The 23,753-nt window shown below is 37.1% G+C and overlaps 2 protein-coding genes and 1 long non-coding RNA gene across 4 annotated transcripts in view; all 3 read right to left on the bottom strand.

Moving 5' to 3' along the window:
- Positions 1-322: 322 nt before the first annotated feature.
- LOC140159672 (uncharacterized) lies at positions 323-11,436 on the bottom strand. 2 transcript variants are annotated; one of them, XR_011859882.1, is made up of 3 exons: positions 10,208-10,778; positions 4,647-4,786; positions 323-1,718 (listed from the first exon to the last, which is right to left on the bottom strand). It is a non-coding gene; the product is annotated as an uncharacterized lncRNA (long non-coding RNA). The 2 variants fall into 2 exon arrangements; XR_011859881.1 differs by lacking the exon at positions 10,208-10,778 and adding an exon at positions 10,841-11,436 and having other exon boundaries at positions 324-1,718.
- Positions 11,437-11,772: 336 nt separating this feature from the next.
- Positions 11,773-19,392, bottom strand: LOC140164879 (uncharacterized). Its single transcript, XM_072188261.1, has 3 exons — positions 19,251-19,392; positions 18,783-18,896; positions 11,773-12,407 (listed from the first exon to the last, which is right to left on the bottom strand). The coding sequence occupies exons 1-3, from the start codon at positions 19,390-19,392 to the stop codon at positions 11,914-11,916; spliced, it is 750 nt and encodes a 249-aa protein (XP_072044362.1). The 3' UTR covers positions 11,773-11,913.
- A 47-nt stretch (positions 19,393-19,439) lies between these two features.
- LOC140164867 (uncharacterized) overlaps positions 19,440-23,753 on the bottom strand; it is a 40,912-nt gene continuing 36,598 nt past the window's right edge. Inside the window, exons 17-19 of the mRNA XM_072188249.1 lie at positions 22,670-22,783; positions 19,824-19,937; positions 19,440-19,645 (exon numbers count right to left, since the gene is read on the bottom strand). Coding sequence (XP_072044350.1) covers positions 19,440-19,645; positions 19,824-19,937; positions 22,670-22,783 — 434 coding nt within the window. The remainder of the gene's footprint in view (positions 19,646-19,823; positions 19,938-22,669; positions 22,784-23,753) is intronic.

Below are 23,753 nucleotides of genomic sequence, written 5' to 3'. Positions count from 1 at the left end.
TGTGATGATTCACCACGCAGCGAAATTACAGCGCTTTGAATCCTCTGGAAAAAGCGCTATATAAATTCTGAAATTTATTTATTTATTTTGATGACAAACTCAATTGGCATACACATGAAGATTACTCAGGCGTGTAGCAAGTGGGGGGACAGGATGGACGAAGTCCATGGGCCCCGAGGGTTCAGGGACCCGAGCACAAAAGCGAAAATTAAATAAGGGCTGATAATGGAGAGCAGGGCCGGATTTTTATAGCATTGGGCCAGATGGGCCCGGGTCCAGGGCAATTTGCCCCCCAAAAAAAATTGGGGGCCCCAAAATTGCCCTATGCATCTTTCTTGTAACCCCAATAACAGCATCTTTTTGGTCAAAATAAGGCAAAATTGTAAAATTTTCCGCGCTTCGCGCTCATTCAAATTCAAAAATTTATGTTGATCTGGGGCCAAGATAGTCTGAAATTGAATTCAACAAAATATGTTAGTCCCCCTTAGTTAAACCAAAACTTGGCCACTGACTTTAGTGCATATACCTTCCTCGGCATGTGAGTTCAGGGGCCTCCAAATTTTGGCCTGGTCCAGGGCCCCAATAAGGTAGGCTAAATCCCGCCCTGGTTAAAAGGGCCCGTACTGCTCCTTTTCCATAGGCCCCTGATGCTCTTGCTACGCCCCTGAGATTACTTGATCAAAGACTGAACTCTAGAATCACATTGGCACCTCATTCGCTAGTCAAACTGCGTAGCAACGTGTGACCTACAATCCCGGACAAAATGTGTTCGAACACCCAATTCCGCTGTTCTTCTTAGTACAGTGCGCACGCTATACGAGTCACTGGAAACTAAGGATTATAGTAGTGTTATCTCAATGTTCATCTTCAGCATACGTACCCTTCCCCTTTCCCCACCAAACAATGTTGGGAGAAGATATGGTGAAGATGAGCATATTGGGCATGCAAACATTATACAGGGGTAGAGAGGGCGACCATTTCCAATAAGCCCTTAAAAGTGTTCGAATAATTATTTCTAAGATTGTAGTTTTTTTATGTGATAATCAGACAAAGCAGAAGGACATCGACACCGCTGAAGTAATTTGCTGAATAGTATAATAAATTATTACTTGACTTGTCTGGACTTGACTTGGCTAATCATCAGCATTCGAAATAGGGCCAGTCAGCAGGCCATTGGCCTGTAACTTTTAGGCCTGGCCGGTAACTTTTCTGACTGGCATCTAGTTGCCGGCCCGGCTGGCCGGTAACTTTTAAGGTCAAGCCCGGCTGGCCTGTAACTTTTTGAGGCATATTTCGAACACTGCTAATCATTCACAAAATCTTAAGAAAGGTTATATTATAGTTCACATTATTTGCCAAATATAGTTTCCATATGTTTTAAGAACATGCTTCTCATTCTAATAAGGTAGGGATTTGACTTGAATTTATAGCCACATTGTCAGCTTTACAATGAGTTCTGCTAACACTGGTAATATGAAATGACCACTCACTGAAACAAATCCATGTAAATGTGCTGGTCTTAAAAGCCTTTCATTTCTAAATAGATAAAGTGAATGTATTTGTTCATCATATTTATGCAGCTTGTATCATTCATTTTTATACGCATATCTGTGGATGTTGACGATTGAGAAAGTTTCCCTCTGCTAACATGACTGACTGTGTCGCTGCGGATGTTGTCACTTGTTCCCTTGTAGCATCAACGAGGGCATCAAATGATTCTATGGATAAAAGAGTCACAGAAAGAGAAGATAGTAAGAAATACATACATTTGTACAATTGACTGTGGATACTCATGAATGTGTTATTAGCATTTTGGAACAGTTATAATTAATGTAACTTTATTTCCTGATCTGCTTGTACTGCATGTTAGCCACACTCCAGCAATAGTGGAATTCCTTTCTTTTGTTTGAATAAACATAGTTCAAAAGCATTTGGAACCGGGTTGCTTTTGTATTACATTCACCTAGTTTTTCGAAAATGGCACATGGACACTTAAAATGACATGCATAAGAATATTTGTGTTGCGTATCTGGATAATATTGTTTACAGAATTGCTAATATAACTGGAATAAGAATAATACAATAATTTCAAGGCTTTATTGGACAAAGCAACTTCAAATAGTGCAATAGGGGTGACCGAGCAGTGTTTGCCCTTTTTTCTGACTAGTCTAGGGATGTCAATTTTAAGGTTAGAAGGGACCTGACTGAGCCATATGAAAGCCATGTGTCTTGGCTACATACAAACCTAATCTCAGGACTGCAAGCCTTACAATAGTAAAGGAGACAAACAAATTTGTGAAGCAGGGCAGGGTCACCCATATGCATATGGTGGGCTCAGTGGGGCCATAAAAAGTTAAAAATACTGCATATAACAATAACTATAAAACAAACGTTTAGTAAAGGGTAAATTGGGCAGTCATTTACTTCCGGGAATCCATATTAAATAAATTGGAAGAGAATAATGTACGCTAAGTCCAAAATGAGCTAAAACTTTATTTACAGCTTCGGGGATTATGGTTTAGGACATGAAATAGTGCAATGAGATTTCAGTTTACATGCACTACAATCGTGCAAATCATGTTACAGTTGTCATATTTGGCAGATGAATAGTATTTATGGCCACACGTTTTGAACTCGCCACCCAAAAATGGTGGTTTTGTTACGCTTTTCCAAATTGAGACTCCTTCAAATTGTTATATCTCTGCTTAAACAGGTATTGAAGTGTGTTTGGTGTCATGTTGTAGCTAAATGTGTGCCCTAACAGACCTCCAAAGGAGAATTGTTTATCAGCTAAGATAGTGGAGTTAGAGTTGTTTGAGTTCAGAATGACCGAGGTCATGCATTCAAATTCAATGCATTTTGAAATCATTAATAGACTATGACATGAATACAAATTATCAATTTTCATATTAAAAATACAAAACATCTTGAATTTTTTTTTTTTTTTTTTTTTTTTGAGGTCAACCATGAATGATCCTACCATTTAGGTCTAGGTCCAGGGACACTACAAAACCGAAAAAATAAAAAACTTAAAATTTTTTTTTGAAATTCGAGTATAGTCCCACCCCCCAATTTTGATAAATGTTCATCCAAAAACGGGGTGGGACTATACTCGCGTCAGTACGGGTAATTAAAATTTTACAGTAACTTTTAGATTTTGAAGACACCCTACAGTGTTTGATATGAAAACGGGTAGTTTTGTATGGAAAAGTTTGTATTTTCTAGACTAAACCAATAAGTAGAATTGTTTAGCTGTAAGTTCATGAGTCTTTTAGATACTAAATAGAGTAAAAATCCAATTTACAGTCTTTACAGAAGCAGATTATGCACTAAAAATATCAATCCCATAGAGTTTGTGTGTGCCACATCCCCCACCTCCACATCCCCCACCTCCGCCACTCTGCCCATTCTGAATTCTATGAAGCAGTGTCAGTATTAAAAAGGCTAACAGAATTCTTTTTACTGGGTTGAAAGTGCATTTTATTTAGCAATAAAATGAGACCACAAGCGTGACAATAACTTCTTGCTTGGCAGAGATATCATCATTTAATTTGACATTGCCACCTTTTTTGAGTGGCGAGTTCAAGACGCACGACCACACATCAACACAGTGATTTTGCTGTTCACTCATGGAGATCGAACGACGAACGGCCATCGCAGCGTGTACCCACAAGATGTCAGCATTCAACACCACACTGATTATCTCTATTTTATATGCAAAATCTCAACATGAACTGTGAAAAGGTCTAGTGTAGGTTCATATGGCAAAGCCCCAAGAAGTTAGAGAATTAACTGAAATTGCAGGGCAAAAATGCAACCTGGAATTATAGAAATGGATACAAATAAACCTGATTGGTGGGGTCCAGGGAGGCATTTATATTTAATACAAAGACCTTCAGCAAAAAATATTCCAAATATGAAAATATAGGAAATATAGGACCGCTTGCAGCCCTGCTCATAGAGCTAAACTGCTCAAATAAAGAAAGTCCGCAGTCATACAACCCATCCTACACCAAAAACCTGATCTTGTTATGACAATTTGATTGATACGGTCGTATGCAGAATCTTGTTAGCTCTAATTTGATACCCAATTTGCTACCAAACACTCAAAAGTGACAAAGGTTGATACCAGTTTATGGCATTTGGTGCATTTTCAAAAGTTGCAAATCAAAACGAAGCACGCGGTCGAAATGGCTTAGCGTGGCAATATGGTCAACCTTGCTTGCCCACGATGGGCCCCTGTCGACTATCCCAAATGCGCGCTTTATTCAATTGTCAGTTTAAAACGCATGGATTGCTACAGTGATTTACTGATGAATACTAGAGCACGATGCGATCGATATGACCTAGCGGTTGTTTCGGGCTATGTCAATATGTCAATGGTCGTGCTCTGCCATTCACCTCTACAGGTTCGCGTGGTCTGTTTTTAATTTGCAACTTTTGAAAATGCACCAAATTTCATATACTGCTATCAATCTCTATGAATTTAGAGATTTCGGTAGCAAATTTGGTACCAAATTGCAGCTAACAAGATTCTGCACACGACCTTATCAATCAAATTGTCATAACAAGATTAGGGTTTGGTGTAGGACGGGTTACATGACTGCGGACTTTCTTTATTTGAGGTGTTTAGATGAACACCTTACCTGAGCCAAACACCTGTAAAATGTACAACATTGTCTGATTGCAGCTCTTGTGGGGTTCGGCAGAGAGAACAGAAAAGTATTTTTGCAACTGTTACAGCACTCTTGTTGTAATCTCCTTTCACATATTTAGCAAGCAAAATCTGGAAAAGAAAAAAAAAATAGGTTGAAGAAGAACTTCTCATATATTTATGTTACCATCCACAGTTTGTAGTCTTCCATTCATTTTTTTTGCCTTTAACTATATTCATACATGTTTGATTTTATCTCTGAGCAGCAGCGGACTGTTTGATTTGCCTAGCTATAGGATAGGAGTTTCTCTCTGTAAACCTGTTGACTCCATATTAGAATTTTTGGCCTCCACACATATATATGTGGAGCTTGTGTTATCATCCAAATGGTTGTTTGTTTTGGCTTGTCCGGGCGGAAGCAAAACCATTAATCTACTCTGCAGCTTAAACTTCAAACTTGGTATGGTGATAGGACATAGTGGTCTAATCTGCTGTATTATAGTTCTATGTCATGTTTTATTTGCATATTTATGAATATTAATAAGCTAATTTGCATATTTTGCCTACATTTTCATAAATCTACTCAGCAGCTTTTATTGCATATTTTACCCACATTTTCATTAATAATCCACTCTGCAGATTTAACACAACATCGCAACAACCAATCAACTTCATTCTTGGTATATTGCGATAGTATACATGCATGGTGGCCCGATGTGCTGTATAGTTTTGCATCATATACTATTGGCATATTTATGAATATAAACCCTAATGCTAAATATGGTTTTTGGCTATCAGAAATTAAAGGAGAAGAGGAATGAAAAACGGAGAAGATGAACAAATTTTTCACTTGGCAACCTGGGATTCGAACCTTAGACACCCACTTGTAGCTACGGTGGTGTCACTGGCCCATCAGCCATCAATTCCCTGGGTATGACAATGCATACATGTGCAGTGGTTTTCTTTGTTAGATTTTATAGAGTTAAGCATGCCCCAATGAAGGAAAATGTAGGCCTACTAACCCTAACGCTAATCATGGGTTTTGGCTATCGGAAAGGAATATGCCTATTTTGTATTAAAAGTATGTACTTTTGCACACTTATGCAAAACCACATACTTTTGGAAAAGTAATTGTACATACATGTATACCGTATAATAAAAACCCCTTTAAAAGGGAGTGCTCAGGCATGATTGGAACACATGGTTGTGCAATGTAGGTCGTTGGTGTTGAATAATGTCGCGTTTCTTATAATTAGGGCTAATGATATTGTTTTATACATATGTATGTAGGCCTACATAAGATTAAGATATCAGATTGTGAAGATCCTTAAGCATTTTGATTAAAAGGGTAAATATGTTCCACTAGGTGATTAGCTCTTCAATATTTAGAGACTGCATATCTACTAATGTAGAGTCTGTTGGGATATGTATATATATAGGATATGATGTGTGATAGATAATGATAAGGTTTCTTATGATTTGGATGATTCATAAATAGTTTTAGGAAATACAGTAAAATTTTAACGTTCCAGAAGGCTGATTATAGCATTGTCCAAAATGATAAGAATATCCCTTAGTCTGTTTTTGGTATTTTTGTTTTGTTTTTGGTAGGGAAGTGCAAAATTATGATGAATCTGGAGGGATCATGAAATAACCAAAAACTTGTATAATTTAATACAAACTCAATTAAAATTGTATGAAAACAACAAGGCTTTAATTAAAGATGATTTCCTTCAAATTTTAAATTTGTTTTATACTCAAAATGCTGAAATAATGCTAGTAATAATTATCGGAAGGGTTTCTGTCCATTTTGAGCTGAAATAACAAGGTAAAATGAAAGAAACCCTGCTGGTTAGTTATTTTGGCCATTTAACACGCAGTTCTATAGGAGGACATAATGTCACAATTCTTTGAATTATATAAATGACATTATGTCAAACTTTGTTCTGTTGACCTACAAACACAACCAATTTGGCTGATTCCATTTAGGTGCAAGTTGTGACATGTGTAAACATTACAAATATGCCAAAAAAAGTCAGGTTTGAAAAATATTAACCAATTTCATATTACATGTATAAGATGGTACATTGTGGCTTTAACATCAGAACTTACCATAGTCTTTAGAATAAATCAAAAGGCAATGTGTTATTTTAGAAAATATCGAATTAGAATACAGTTAGCTTAGAATATGTATGAATATAATATCTAGAAGAATAAACAGGGAAACAACATTTTGATGATATTCATTATGCACTGAACTTGAAAGAGGGTTAAAGCAGGGATATGAGGTAAAAGTTAAAGGTTTAAAACTGGATCTATTAAAATGCTGAAAACCTCATTAGTGCCACTTACTTTCAACTAGAGAGTAAAAGTAAAAGTTGAAGGTAATAATGAAACTAAACCTATTCAGGTAATGCATCAAAATACTGTGTGCAATGTAATGGAGAAGGTAAACATTTGGCCTTAAAATTCAATGTTGTTAATAATGTTGTTAAATGCTGGACTGATTATATCAAATCCATACCCTGGTCAGAACAAGCCTTCTTACCTCTCAATGCAAATTTAAGTAAGAAGTTCATGGGTATTTGGTATTGTACATTGTATTGGCCATGTACACTGACCTAGCTGGCAAACAAAATCTGATAAGTTCATGAGCAGTATGTAATTTACTAACTTGAACTTCCAGACCACTATCAATCTGTCAACACCTATGATTAATATCATCCCCAGGTTAAAAACCCCTCCACTATGGGCTACAGAACACAGTTTTATAAATAATTTCATGGGAAATGAGGCTAATATTCTATGTCCACCTCAAGTTAGATATCTCACTGCTGCATATATATTATGAACTATGTCATAGGGAGTGAGGTTAATTTAGTAGCTAGCATTTATAGTCTGCATTTCCATTACCAGGCATTATCCTATCAAATATTATACTATAAAATATTTCTAGTGAAGACAAAGCAAAAGCATTTGCAGAAGAAGCCTGACTTGGAGCTACTTAGGTTCAAAGGTCAAGGTCTAAACTGAATGTATATATTCACTCAGGTGTACCTGAGCAAAAAATATGAAATAAATACAGGCTAGTAGTGAGTACATTGTACATCAAACTGTACATGGTTTTGTATGCAGATATAAGGCAGTTTTGAATACTTTGCACAGTATGCATTTTTGAATAGATTGCATGTGGTGTGGCTATATAGAAGAACGACTACAGGTGCACTTAGCATTACTGATATGCTTCGCCCCCGGGGCTTCGCCTTCGTGACCTGAACTGAGTTACTTGTGAACTGTGGAATCTTCAAATTGGCACATAGTTACGCATTCGATGCTAGAGTCCATTGCCATCGTGTTTTTGGTTGATGCATTGATTTGTACCGTAATTAATATTCATAAAACAGCATTCAAGCTTTGACTATACGTTTGGCAGCCAGAATGGTGGAAACTTAAGTGAAAGATATCCTAATTAAAAAGGAACATTTTCTAGGGTGAAATTTTGTGTAGAAACTGAATCTGACATAAACATTTTTTATCAACTTGAAAATTTTCCCCATAACACTGTACAGGCATATTTCTGCCTGAAGTCCCAAAATTTGAGCGAAAATTGGTGCAAAAAAAAAAAAGTCCTTCAAAATGGGGATACTCAGCCCTGGCTAAACAAAAAAAAAACTAGCATGTATTTTGCATAAACCGTATAAATTTGTTCCAATAAGCTCCCATGCCCCAATAAGCACCCACCTACATGTAGGGTATTTTCAATTAAGGGTAACATTACATGTAATGTTGAAGTGACAGTTAGACGTCAAGTCGTCAATACAGTGAAATAGTTGGAGGACTACAAGTCTAGTGTAAACTTGCAATGCATTTTCTGCACCAGAAAAGCTACTAGAACGTCTCAGGACCTATAACATACGTAATTCGTCTCTAATAAACGCCCCTTGCGAAAGATTACATGTAGGTAAACCAGGTTAAAAATAACTGTCCACCCAAAACGACTTTGTTAAGTGCCCTGGGTGCTTATACGGTACATGTATGTAGAAATTGCATTATATGGCGTATATAGGCCTATATATATTATGTATGTTGCAAAAGTACTGTATACTTTTGCATACATATGCAAAACCACATACTTTTGCCAAAGTTCCGGGTATGTATTAAATACTATGTACATTGTAGTTTTCAGTCAATAATGACATAATATACAAATGTATATACTTGAATTATACAACGTATGCATTTTTGCATATACCGTAACCACTCGGGTATAAGCCCACCCCCCTAGATGGCAGATTTCACTTCAAAAATGGGGGTGGGCTTATACCCGGGTGTGGTTATGGTATGTATGTAAAATTGCATGCAGGAGAACGACTACGTACACACATGGAAGTATGTTGCAAAAGTATGTACTTTTGTATGTACATAAATTTTGTAAATTGTATACAAAAACACATACCGTACTTTTGGAATTTAGTAAAAGTATGTACTTCTTCCCACGTATGTCAAAGCGGACACCCTCACGAAATCCCTATTGGTTTGTACAGGGCCTTTCAGTTCAAGAAAATTTTCTCAGCACAGAAAATACCAATTAATTTAGTATGGTAATTTATTTAAAAGTTGATTTCCCTGATAAGAAATCGAGCTTAAAATTATTTCATCAAGAGTATTTATTTGTTGCATGTTTTGTGATTTCCCCCATTGAGTGCAACGGTAAGTGTCCCCTTTGTGTCACACTAGGGGCAAGATGGAATAGCCCAATCATGGCAAAAGTGACATCATGTTGACCGACAGAATCGCAATAAGTGCAATGGATGGAACAACCCTGACCGAGAGAATTGGCTATTTTGAACTGTCGCTTAGTACAATGTACATGTACATTGTACATGGCATTCATGCTTAGATTTCAAATGCAATGGTCTCGTAAAGTTTTTGTCAGAGAAGAATTAGGGGTTCATTCATGAAATTGAGGGCCCGCATGATTGATTGTTCATACATACTCGCTATATAACGGCGCGCGTGATTGGTCGAGAGCCGGGCATAAACAGCGTTTATGCCCGGTGGCCCGGATGTGAGATCGCCGGGTAGGGAAAATGACGGAAAATCATGTTTTTTAATGATGTTACTTGTAATTTTTTGTTATTATTTTGATGAAATAAGAATCACAAAATGTTCTAGTATGTATGAACAGGGTTCATTCATATATAACCCCTAATTTATGCCTGAGGCATATGAATAAGCCCCTTTCATACATTCCCAAACATTCAGTGATTGTTTTTCATCAAATAATAACAAAAATAAGATGTAAGATTCTTAACGCGATTTTCTTGCATTCTTTTCTATACCGAAATCATCACGCTGAAGTAGCCGGGCATGAATTAGGGGTTCATTCATATATTTTCATGACTAAATGGTTTTTTTCATGAAAATATATGAATGACCCCAGTTCATACATACCAGTACATTTTGTGATTCTTATTTCATAAAATAATAACAAAAACGTACAAGCAACATTACCGTATATCAAAAATCATGATTTTCCTTCATTTTTCCTACCTGGCGATCGCACATCCGGGACACCAATCACGCGCGCCGTTACATAGTGTGAATGTATGAACGCTGAATATGCCCGGCTCTTGACCAATCGCGCGCGCCGTTATATAGCACAAATGTATGAATGTCACTTGTTTACATTTTGAGAGCGTGTGCACAGTCTTGAGTACATGTATTTACGGAGGTGGGGTACTGATTGGCTGAATCGTAGCAACAGACAGATAATCTGATTAGCTGATTGTGCATCATATCGTTACTCATTGCAGATCGGCGCCCTTGAAGTGAACACAAAGTTCCGCGTACGTCGACCAATAACAGGGCGCTCGCACCAATCTGAGCAAGGGATTGCCGTTGACGTTGTTCTCTGAAATCCAGTGTAGCCTCGAATGTGAAGCTCATCGGTCACTGCGGTGCACAAATTTGTGACTTGACTTCTCGAGCAAGGATACATTTTCAATTGAATGAACACTGACACAGCCTCGTCAGCCTGACATAGTGTGACAATTGTGTAATGTCGAGCCATACGATGGGTGTACTGTACATGTACATAGCTGTACACAATGTACCATGTCATGCATTGCATGACATGATACTGAGCTTAAAATAGCTAATTTGCAAAGAAACTCAAACGCTTACCTGGCTAGGAATGCATCAACCACACCAATTACTTCTCTAGCTTGACTGTAATAGATTCTCAAAAATTTTGAGAAAATGAAATGTTTTCGAATACACTGCAAAACAACACACTACCGTTCGCTCAGCGTAATAGCGACACCGTCGTGTGGAAATTTTTCATCATTGCGAAGGGAGACAAGCTGTGTGATGATAAAGAGAACACACCACAAAAACCTTCTTCGCATTGATTTTATACACGCAAAGTTATGAAAGTAGAGTTCACGTTTATGTGCAAAAGTAGATATTTTCCCAGTTTTAAAGTATAAATTATGTATATCATCTTAGAGAAGAACATTTTGCATACCATGGTATGCATTAGCTTTAACATTGCTCGGCTACTTGTTGAGAAAATCAGCGATACATAAAAAGACCGATTTGACGACTGCTAACTACATTTTTCCCTTGTGTATTCATGCGCAGATAGTCTTAAATATTGCCCGAATATTCCCGTTTCTTTTTAACCTGTGTGACATTCACAATAAGAAATTGTATTTAAACACGATTTTGAACACTAAAATTGCTAATATTATATCAATTTGTCACATTTTGAATGTAAAGATGGCACTATATGACTGATAAACTTGGACAGAAGCTGGCAGAAGTCTGATTTAGTGGTATAAGCCCTTGAATTAAAATGACCACGTGGTGATACATAACTGGGTGGGATATTTCCTAAAAATTGCAAAAATTCTTAAAATTATTTGTGAACCACGCAAAAGGTTAATCAAAATTGTTAGGATATAATGCAATATATTTCTTAATTCACATTTGATTCACAAGTTGACAAATATTTTTATAGTTACGAACACGTAATTTATCACCAAACTCGATTCAAAAAGTCTATGCAAAACATCATACTTTAAAAGTATGTCGATAATTATGCTATACCGGGTGATAGTTATTGCACAGCGCTCATTGGCGATATAGCGAGGCATAGGCCCTATGAAGATCTCGAGGCGTGAGGAGAAACAGCTGGTTGGATACTGGTTTTTGCAAATCAAAATCAATATGAATTCACCCCACTGGTTGTTACCTTAGGATGGAGCTGATACTTTAGCGGCAAGAATTATTCCTGTTGATTGTGGGCCTACAATGTTGGTAACTATTTCACCTGCTATTAACGCAGAAGTGTTTGACATTAGCTTATAATAGGAAGGGCTATTTCCGATGAACGTTCGCATGGTTTTCTGGTTCTGCCCTATTCCGATGACATCACCAGTTTGAACTACTATTTGTTCATTATTTTGTACGCTAGAAACAGACATTTGGTCGGCCATCACATCTGATGCGGGGATATCATTTATCCCTACAATTGTCCATTTGGTAAGATCTCCGCTAGAATCAGGTCTAAATACCATCGCTCGAAATGCGACTGACACCTCTGGCCAAAACTCCCAACTCGATACAACCCCATCACATTCTAGTACATGACGAGCCATAATAAAAACTATTCCATTTGTAAGGCTGCTAGTACCTATATTTTCAATGGCAGGTCCAACATGTACAATGTTTACGCATTCCCCAGTACCTGCATGAGAATAATATGTCAAAGTTATATGTTATAAAATTTATAGAGATAGGCCTACTTATTGAACTTATTCGTTTGAATATCCGAAAGGTTTGAATATATTTCATGGTGCATAATTAATAATTTGGTAACACAATACACTCCAGGAGATTAAAAAAAAATAAAAAAGAGCATCAATTGAAGGAACCAAGGAGCGATATTTCATTTGAATTTTAAACATTTCAAACAACCAAGAATTTACATGCCATGTGAACAGACATCGGAATATTGGCTCTTTTACCCAATGATCCTCTGCATATTATAGCCAAAGCATTATTAAACCATGGAGGTACTAAATGGAGGTTTTACGAAAGTTATTATTTGTTTTGTATTTTATCCTTTCTTATTTGTACGTGTTAGTGATTGAAAAGCACATGAAAAGGCGTTATTTTCTCACGTTGATCATAGCCTCACTATTCATTGCAAAGGTGCGTTAGACGGTCATTGATAGGCCCCCTACAGTCGGTTTGCATAGGCTCTACACGACCCGTACCGGAAGCAATGTATTGGAACATATTTTTTAGTTAATTTTTAAAGTTGTGTACACAAACTTTGGTATTTTTGTATTGAAGGGAATTAAAACCAGTAAAATTTAGATCAAAATCGGACCCATTTTGTCAAAGTTACGGCGCTTTGTCTAGAGTCCCATCATTTGGGAGTAAAAAAGCTGTAACAGTTATTTCTTATTTAATATTATCTTATTTTTTCGGTGGGTTAGAGATGAACACTTTGTCCAAAATGTACAATAGTTAAATATCTGGCCTCCTTTGGCCCTCTTGGTCAAAAGTTAGTACAAAACATGTTGGAAGTCAATAGCTTATATCCATGGCAAAGAATCACCGTTTAAAGAAAGGTTTTGCTTTTTTAAATCGTGTATGAAAATAATCTATTTTGAGCTTGAATCTTAAGTAAACTTTAACATAACATAAACATAACATAAAAGAAAACTGTTGGTGCGCTGCTCCTTAAGACAAGCTCGTAGCGCTTACATTTTTGTTGTGGTCTGTGAATTTAAATTGGGCCAAATTATAAGCGTTGGAGGTCACAATTGTTCTAAATTTGAGCTAAAGAGCTACAATTTTTAGAGTTTGAGGCTCAATGAACTTGAGCATGATGCAAATGTGGGTTTTAAAGGTGAACCTCATTGAAAATAAAGTTATATATCAATGGAAAGCTTATGATATCAGGATATTAAAAATATTTTTTTCCGATTTTTTTCATGGCCAATAAAGCTGGTCTTTTTTAAGGCGCCCAAAAAGCACCCAAATCAATCGTCTTTGACCTTGAGAATGCTCGTGACGTAAGCTCAGGGCTCGCAGTCATGTGATCCTACTCGGAAACATGTAAACAAGACTTGCTTCCTGTACTTTGCAAGCTGCCTGGCAAGTCTGATTTTCACAATAAAGCTTGAAATGAGAAGAATCTTCCAAGTTGCTGATTCCTTCTATATATATTAGAAATAATAGAATTATTGTCAACACGAAAATGTTCCGTAAAATCAGTCATAACTGGCTGGGTATAACTGGGTAATTGAGTTTGAATTTCGCGCTGGGATCAATTCCATGCGCAAATGCTTGCTGCTACCGTATACCGTTCATGTCATGGACTGAATAAACATGATCGAATAACAAATTAAATAACTTGTTTGTGAAATTCCCTATTCTTGATTCATTTTAAAATATCTGATTTTTAAAAATATCGTCTTGTAGTAATCAAAAAATTAATAAAAAAACCGCCGATTTCATCAAATCCAGCCCATAAAGGTTTTCATATTTAGCGCATTGCGGTAATACATTCTCCCGGTACATTCTTTCCACACAATCACGATACTTTATTAGGCCTATAAAATAAATACAATTTAGGTATAGTAGAACGTTATTTGATGGAATTCTGAAATCTGAATAAAATTAAAATATTGTCACTTGTGTCACGATTCTTTTAATGATACTACAATCAGTGTACTGAAAAAGTGAAACATTCATGTTTTATGGATTACCGAACACGATGCGTAAATTGCGTAAATTGATGCTGAAGAAATTACAGGAGCCGCGCCGATCAAGGTGGGCAAACACAGCGACTCGCTTCGTCTCTCCGGTAGCACTAGCACCGTGTTTCACAAGATTTGATCAATCGTTCCCTTATATTTGGAACATTTACAGGAATCAATTTTGCTGATGAAGTAGCAATAAGTTGGAAATATCAGAATGTGAATATCAAATCGGTCATTTTGTCTGCAAGTCCGGTACGTATACAGTCGCGGATACGGAACACTCGGCGACTGAGACTCGGTCATAGTCAGTCACTGAGTTCACCCCGTATGTATCTACGAGTTCGCCTATCATACATGACCGGTTGTAAAGTTAAGAAATAATTAAGAAATCCCGTACATGTACCTTATTCTATTCCTTCATTTTCTCATTGTGATAAGTTCATCTCAACTTGGTGTGACGATCTGAACTGGTAGCACTAGCAGTTATTTTTTGCAATCTGTTTTCATTCCGGTTCTTCGGCGAATCTTCGCTCAGTAGTATACGCGTCTGTAGGGACGATTTCAAAGTCATGAGTCATGAAATATTTGAACATCAAAATGAATAAAAAAAGAAAAATTTCATGAAAAAACGATTTGGCTAATTAGTATATATGAATATGAATGAGGTGTGAGACTAATTAGCATATTTGAATATATGAATGGGGGACTAATCGTGCCAAAAAATACCCACCTTTCCCCAGCCCGGCGGAATTCAAAAAAAGAAAAATTTCAAAAATTTGAACAGCCTATTTAGGAACGTCGAAAAAACGATTTGAGCAAATGACAGAGACGAGAATTTGTGTTTTTGCTTTTTGTTCAAAGCAACATTTGGTCATCTTTCACCTTAATTAGGAACATCATTTCGAAATTTTACGAATAATTTAATATGTTTGAAGAAATGAAACACGAATAATTCTATATGTTCAGTTCAACCGGAAATGCCCCTTCACATTCATTTTATATTGCATGAGCTAGCTCATGAATATACATGAGCTCATGCATATATAAATATTAATGAGGGGGCGTGGCTAATTAGCATATCTGAATATTAATGAGGGGCATTTCCGGTTGAACTTTTTCAAAATGGCTGTATTTCCGGTTGACCTTTCCCCTGACAGGACCTCGTGACCTTTAGACGAACACTGCATGTGAGTAGTGCAATGAGCGAATGAGCAGCAAATGAGCGAATGAGCAAGGAAATGGTTCAATGAGCAGCGAAATGAGCAAATGAGCAGGGAAATGAGCAAATGAGCAGGGAAATGAGTCAGTGAGCACGTAAAATGAGCAAATGAGCAGTGAAATGAGCAAATGAGCAGTGAAATGAGCGAATGAGCAGTGAAAAGAGCAAATGAGCAGTGAAATGAGCAGCGAAATGAGTCAAAGAGCAGTGAAATGAGCAAATGAGCAGCGAAATGAGTCAAAGAGCAGGTTATAAAAAGGTCGGTTTCACCTCGTTCTTGTCATTTGGAGATCAACTCTCGAGGAGTCGACGCATGCATGGCTTCTATTTCAGCGTTCAAACCCCACCCTTGTCACGCGTGCGACAAACATTTCGATCGATCATTCAACTTGAGGAGACACGTGAAAATGATGCACGGCGAAGAGGAGGAACGCTCCGAGACATCCGAACCCGAAAATTCGGGGACGGATGTCTCCGAGCGGGGAAGCGCGACATCCGGAGAAGATAGCGACGTGGAGTTGGAGGATAATGTCACGTATCGAGAATGGCTTAAACGGGCCAGAGTTGCTACCGCGAGATGAGGACCCAAAAATACGAAAAGTACGTCAACGAAGGTATGGCTGAAGACCTGGCCGGGGAAAAGGCTAATATGAAGACTGTATGGGCCGTTAAACGAGATTTTTTTGACAGCTACGGGACATTTTTGGCACATAACGTCCATTTGAAATATGACGAAACTCATCAGGATATCGTGATCGACCTAGAAGAGAAGACAGATAAAGGCATGGACGTAGGCAAAGCGGTGAAAATAACGTTGGCTAAACATCGATCTCAATTCACCGGGCTTTTCCAACAGGACGAAGAGGATGACGAGATGGAAAGCGATGATTAAAGCGCGTTAATCGACCACTCTTTTCTGGAAGTTGCTAATAAAAGTTTTAAAAGAAGATTGTTTGTTTATTTCATTTTTCATGCTCATTGACTCCTTTCCATGCTCATTTCACTGCTCATTTGCTCATTTCCATGCTCATTTGCTCATTACCCTGCTCATTTGCTCATTTCGCTCATTTGCTCATTTCATTGCTCATTCGTTCATTTCATTTCGCTGCTCATTCGCTCATTTCACTGCTCATTCACTCATTTCACTGCTCATTCACTCATTTCACTGCTCATTCACTCATTTTCACTCATTTCACCGTCCCTAAATATTAACGTCCCTAAATATTAACATCCCTTATTTACATTCGCTCATTCATATTCATCTGTGGCAATTAGCCACGTCCTCATGATTTTTTTCCCAAATTGTTTTGAATTTTTTTTTTTTTTGAAATTTTTTTTTGATTTTTTTTTTTTTTTGCAAATTTTTTTTGAAATTTTTTTGGAAATTTTTTTGAAATTTTTTTGAAAATTTTTGTTTTGAAAATTTTTTTGAAATTTTTTTTGAAATTTTTTTTTTTTTTTTTTTGAAATTGTTTGAAATTTTTTTTGAAATTTTTTTTTTGAAATTTCTTTTTGAAATTTTCGAAATTTTCAAAATGACGGTATTTCCGGTTGACATTTTCAAAATGGCGGTATTTCCGGTTGACCTTTCAAAATGGCGGTCTTTCCGGTTGACCTTTGACCACTTCCTGTTGACCTTTGACATGGGTTGACCTTATGAAAAAACATTGTTACGGTTGTATAAACGATCGTCCGAGTCAGACCCAACACGACTGTCTATATCTTGACGAAGAAGACCCCTTATGGGACGTAGTTTATGAAGAAGCCTTACGCGAGCTGGATCTGAACTACGTTCGTGCTATATGGTTAGAGGTCGCTAATATTCAAAACTTAGACGTCAGCCTGGTCGATTTTACGGAAAGTACGACGGTATCCGTGGCAAAATGGAAAGATAAAGAATATCGGAACGGAAGAGACGGGCTGTTACAAATGATGATATTTCGAAAAATCGCTTATTGCTCTTTACAAGATGGTTCATCTACACGAAAGCTGAGTTGGTCCGCCGGGCTAGGGGAAAGGTGGATAGTTTGAAGCGAGCGGAGTTGGCCAACCGTGCTAGGGACAACCTGAGAGTTTGAAGCGAGAATAGTGAACTGTAGTGAACGCTTCTGGAGCTGAACGTATCTAGCGTTCTTCGTGTTCTCTTTAATATTCTTCAACATATAGAATTATTCGTAATATTTCTTAAATGTTCCTAATTAAGGTGAAAGATTAAAAAGCTAACACAATTTCTCGTCTCTGTCATTTGCTCAAATCGTTTTTTCGACGTTCCTAAATATTTTTGGAAATTTTTCTTTTTTTTGAATTTTTTGTGGGTATTTTTTTGGCACGATTAGCCCCCCCATTCATATTCAAATATGCTAATTAGTCTCACACCCTCATTCATATTCATATATACTAATTAGCCACACCCCCTCATCAATATTCATGAGTTCATGTGACCTTGAAATCGTCCCTACAGACGCGTATACTACTTCGCTCTTCGTGCTTTACTGTAATATTCCCTGCATATCGTGGATGGCTTGGCCTATCCCAAATCACCCCGGCCAGCACTTTTCCCATTTTTTAATCCACACACTTTATTCAGGAACTTCATTCTTGATTTGATCATGATGTTTCCTTCATGTTATTCTTATTTTATTGAAGATATTTTTCATGTAAAGTAAGTTGACAATGACTGAGTTCGTGCATTGGCCCGATGCATGCCACAGTAATGCATGGACATTGTGTTTACAATCAAACCCGGAAGTAACCGTGTGTCCCCGTGATGACGTCATCATCGAAAGCGCCCAATTTGAACGATTTCGTTTTGTAATTTAGGGGGGGGGGGTGCCAATATCCAATCTTTGCATGGAGATTATGTCTATCCTGGTACGTTAGGCAAATAAAAAATATTCTTTTCTGCTTCCTGGCATCATAAGCTTTCCATTGATATATAACTTTATTTTCAATGAGGTTCACCTTTAAGGAACTGCCGGAGAGCCTGAACATTGACCCTGACCGCCGCACATACCCGTACCACCTCTACATGTGAGTGATCCATCGGGATTCAAACTAATAACAAATATATGCCTATATACAGCACAGGAAATATTGTATGCATGTGTTTATTAATTAGAATACTAACTATTTTCACAGTGTGTTCCTTCGTAACCTGCAGTGCATTGACAATCATATCCATCTATACCGTCTACACATGTACCATTATTTTGGCAAGGTTCTGAAGCGCATTCATCAATATCTGCAACAAGCAAAGTTAATAATTATTGCATGGACCAAATTAAAGCAAACTAACTACACCAATAGTATAGGAAAAGGGCATTCGTGTGCTTATTATTAAAATACTAACTATTTTCACAATGTATTCCTTCGTAGCCTGCAGTACACGTTGTGCGTTTATTCTCAACCAACTGAGTGCTACACAGTATTGGAAGGACGGGCCGAAGGAAGGGCAGGAGGGGATTTAAAATAGGTTGGTACTTACACAAATAAAATATCGTTATGATGAACTTCAAAGCGCGAACTACTTTGAACAAGTGGGAATTTTGCACTTGATTGTAGCATGGAAGTGATAGTAGTTGTATAAAATACTTACTCTGTTCACAATGTATTCCTTCGTAGCATGCAATGCATTGACAATCATATCCATTAATATCGTGTGCACACATCCCATCATTCTGGCAAGGTTCTGAAGCGCATTGCAATAAAGCATATTTCCTGGTTGACTTTATAGTCATGTATACAAACGGGTACAAAGAATGGTATTGACGGCAAATTTATAGCGTTAAAACAGCGAAACCCAGATCAAAATCGGGCCCATTTTGTCAAAGTTACAGCGCTTTGTCCAGAGTGATAGTAGTTGTATAAAATACTTACTCTGTTCACAATGTATTCCTTCGTAGCCTGCAATGCATTGACAATCATATCCATTATTATCATCTGCACACGTCCCATCATTCTGGCAAGGTTCTGAAGCGCATTCATTAATATCTGCAATAAAGCATATTTCCTGGTGGACTTAATAGTCATGTACACAAATGGGTACAAAGAATGGTATTGACGGCAAATTTATAGCGTTAAAACAGCGAAACCCAGATCAAAATCGGGCCCATTTTGTCAAAGTTACAGCGCTTTGTCCAGAGTGATAGTAGTTGTATAAAATACTTACTCTGTTCACAATGTATTCCTTCGTAACCTGCAGTGCATTGACAATCATATCCATTAACACCGTCTACACACATCCCACCATTCTGGCAGGGTTCTGAAGCGCATTCATTAATATCTGCAATAAAGCATTCCTGGTTGACTTTATAGTCATGTACACAAACGGGTACAAAAAATGGTATTGACGGCAAATTTAAAGCGTTAAAATAACGAAACCCAGATCAAAATCGGGCCCATTTTGTCAAAGTTACAGCGCTTTGTCCAGAGTCCCGTCATTTGGGAGTTTAAAAACATGGTTAAAGCTGAAATATTGGTTCATGTCGAAAGTACGGTGCTTATTCATCATGTTCATAGCTAAGAATCAAGAATTCAAGAAAGGTTTTTCGTTTTTTAATCGTGTATAAATATAATCAATCAGACAATAAAGCCGTGTTTGCGGCGTGTTACAATCGTTTTTAAGCACAAAATAATTTCTAGAAACATTTTTTGCCTTGTTTCATGCCATTCTTTATATTCAACAACCGTTATTTTAAGACTTTTTGTGGAGTAACGCACATGTTGTGTATTTTTAAATGTCTGCTTACATGAATTGAATTGATATTATTTTGAAAAGTGAGAACTTTGGGAAGATAGAAAACTGTTTCTTGAACTTTCTTCTATTCACAGGTTTTTTAAATTTTCAGATAAACAAAATGAAAGTTATGTGAAGATATGTTTTGTAATTTTATGGGGGGAGGGCATTTTGTGTTGAAGTAGTACAAAACTAGACCCAAACTGTGGTCACAGACCACAAACCTAGCTGGGGCGTGTTGGTGTTCCTGGTCATGAGGTTTGTTGTCACCGAGTTTGAGCCTTGTACCCCATACAGATGTCCGCAAAATGCAAATCTAAGATTTGGACCCAAATGACCTTTGACCTGATTCCTGCAAAATGTTCCAAAATGTTGCCCTGATCATGAAGTTTGTTCCCAACGAGTTTGGGCCCTACCTGATACTCCCCAAGTAGCATTTCCCCGAATTACAGCCCGATTGATGGGTACTTTAAATTTGACCTGACCTTCGACCTCAGATGACCTTTGCGGTTTCATACTCCCCAAGTGTTGGTGGATCGTTTTCCCTGAGTTACAGGCCGATCAGAGAAACTTTAAATTTGAACTTACCTTTGACCTCGGATGACCTTTACGGTTTGTCGGGGATCAACAGGATGATCGGAGCAACTTAAAATTTGACATGACCTTTGACCTCGGGTGACCTTTTGCGGTTTCATACTTCCCAAGTGTCGGGGATCGTTTTCCCGAGTTACAGGCCGATCAGAGAAACTTTAAATTTGACCTTACCTTTGACCTTGGAAGACCTTTAAGGTTGTCAGGGATCATTTTCCCCAAGTTACAGCACAATCGGAGCTACTTGACCTTTGACCTCGCATGAACAAAATGAACAAACGCAAACTTGATCTGGCTCGGACCATGTCGCACCTACCCACCAAGTTTGGGGGCAGTACGACGCTTAATCTCCCAGAAAATAGGCGGACAGACAGACTCACGGTCTGCATGGTCAAGGGTTATTAACCAATTTGCCAAACAACATGATGACAGGTACCCTAGGTGCTGGTCATTACAAAGAAATCTATTTGCATGTAGTACCACCATGATTAAACTAAGGCAATCTAAAAAAAACCAGTTTATTTATGTAGTAGTTTGGATAGTAACTTTGTTCACAGTATATTCCTTATGTTAGTAACATGCCAAGCAGGAATAAATGGCGTACGAGAGATTAATTAGATTAGAATAGTAACTATTTTCACAATGTATTTCCTCGAAAGCTGCACAGTGCATTGTCAATCACAGTCACCAATACAGTTTAAACACGTCCATCATTTAATTAGACTATGAATTTTCATGAAAGTGGTTTTTAAATTAAAGCATATATTTAACAGATATATTTAAGTGGAATCTTGAATTATATTTACGTATGCAATATTGCTTAAAACTATACTTAAGTTGTAGTTCTGTATGTGAAATAGTTAATTTTCCCGATATCGTATTTAAAGTGTATTTCATACTGGTCTATCTTGGGGGATATCTCGATTTCGCGAACGGTGACGTTACATTAGACGCATCACATACTGGTCTATCTCGAGACCAGTATGTGATGCTTTTTAAATACGATATCGGGATTTTAACTATTTCATATAGAACTACGACTTTAGTGTAGTTTTAAACAATATTGCATACATAAATTTAATTCAAGATTCCACTTAAATAAATCTGTTAAGTAGCTTTAATTTAAAACCACTTTCATTAAAATCCATAGTCTAATTAAATTACAGAAAGGTAAACTTAATACAAAGATTTTCAATTGCTGTTTTCTAGAAATGCGTGTTTTTTTCGAGATAGATCAGTATGTGATGTACGTATTTTGTAAAAATCATAAATAGTTCAAACTTTTATAACTAATCATTTAAGAAAAATTAAGGTTGGTAATTTGTTGAATTGGAAGAGCTCCATAAAAGGAACTATAATACCAATTTTCTCAGAAAAGTCAAAAATTCAAGATAGACCAGTATGTTATGCACCCGACGAATTAATAACATACATGTATGAAAGCTATGGTCTTCTAAATTTACTGTGCTAGAAATGAGGAGGAAATATTTCACGTTCACGTACCATGCGAAACGTTCGATATCAGTAAACTTGTGTAGCAGCCTGAAAACGTTTTTAAAACTGTATAAGTGAACAATTTCTCATGGATAGTTGTTCACAACTAGTGTGGTCCGTTGAAAAAATCTCAAAACTTTCATTTTTTGACAATCACTCTAATATTTGTAGTATTAATATCTAGTTTTGCTTACCAAATTCACAGTTGCCGCCGATGAAACCGTTTGGACACTGGCAGATATAATCATCAATTCTATCCAAACATGTTCCGCCGTTTTGGCAAGGGCTTGAAGAGCACTCATCATATTCTGTATAAAAAACAATCAAATACATTAAAAAAAAAACACGTTTTTTCAAACGAGTAAACCAATGATGAAAAGTAACAGACAGACACGTGTACACCCCTATCTTCATCTTTGGTCTATTTTTTGTTATCATCTTGTAATCGGATATTCTTTGACCAAAAATTACTCCAATCTGAGGTGAATGTTATGTGAACATTTTCATGTCTGCATACATAAATCTATAGTACCTACCACAATACTCCTTCCTTCCTAAAAGCTCATCCAACATGAGAGGAGTCCAGTTATTTCGCATAGTCAAAGGAGTTGGATCGTCAGTGAACCAGAAAGTTTCTGAAGCTGTCTTTCCAACATCTTTAGAACATGCAGTATAACCTTTTGGAGCAACTACCGCCTGACAGAAGCAACGTTCCTTTGAAGGCAATGACCAACGTAACACACCATCTCGATCTGGTCTTTCTTTGAGCGAGCAAACCTGAGCTTCAACAAGCATGAGGTTGAATAACACTGTAATACAACACCAGTAGTTATCAATGTTAATAATAGTCTACAAATGTCATGCAATTTAGTAGACATTAATATGTTAAAACACTAAAATGTGGCTAGATGAAATGATCTGTAGCCTATCCAACTTTAACAAAAAAGTCGGGTGTGGTAGAGTGATATGTTGTCCAGTATATCTGATAAGCTATATGAATGTACGTCTTTCAGTTTGCTATAAAGCAAAATCATTTTCTTTTAATGTGACCTCTGCTGCATATCTGGAATAAAGATATCATTGAAATTTAACCACTCTTATCTTATTTCATTGAAGGATAAAATAACACAGCATCACAGCAACAGGTTTAATTTTATTTAGGATGTTCCATGTTGCCAGAAAATTATACAGATCATTTAATTCGCCCTGTAATGAATAAAATAAACATATACAGTAAGCCACAAAATTAAGGTACCAGTTGTGTTCACCCCTGTATAT

This window comes from Amphiura filiformis, chromosome 1, assembly GCF_039555335.1.
Source record: "Amphiura filiformis chromosome 1, Afil_fr2py, whole genome shotgun sequence".
NCBI classification, from domain to species: domain Eukaryota; kingdom Metazoa; phylum Echinodermata; class Ophiuroidea; order Amphilepidida; family Amphiuridae; genus Amphiura; species Amphiura filiformis.
The sequence above is the reverse complement of the archived record's forward strand: the minus strand, read 5'-3'. Positions and strand labels throughout refer to the sequence as shown.

Bases quoted from the DNA above. Each gene is read 5' to 3' on its own strand.
- LOC140164879 (XM_072188261.1), bottom strand. From the start codon at position 19,392: ATGACTATAAAGTCAACCAGGAAATATGCTTTATTGCAATGCGCTTCA. The intron at 18,897-19,250 runs GTAAGTATTTTA...TGCTTGTTGCAG, and splicing joins AGGAATACATTGTGAACAGA to ATATTGATGAATGCGCTTCA. The intron at 12,408-18,782 runs GTTAGTATTCTA...ATTCTCATGCAG, and splicing joins AGGAACACACTGTGAAAATA to GTACTGGGGAATGCGTAAAC.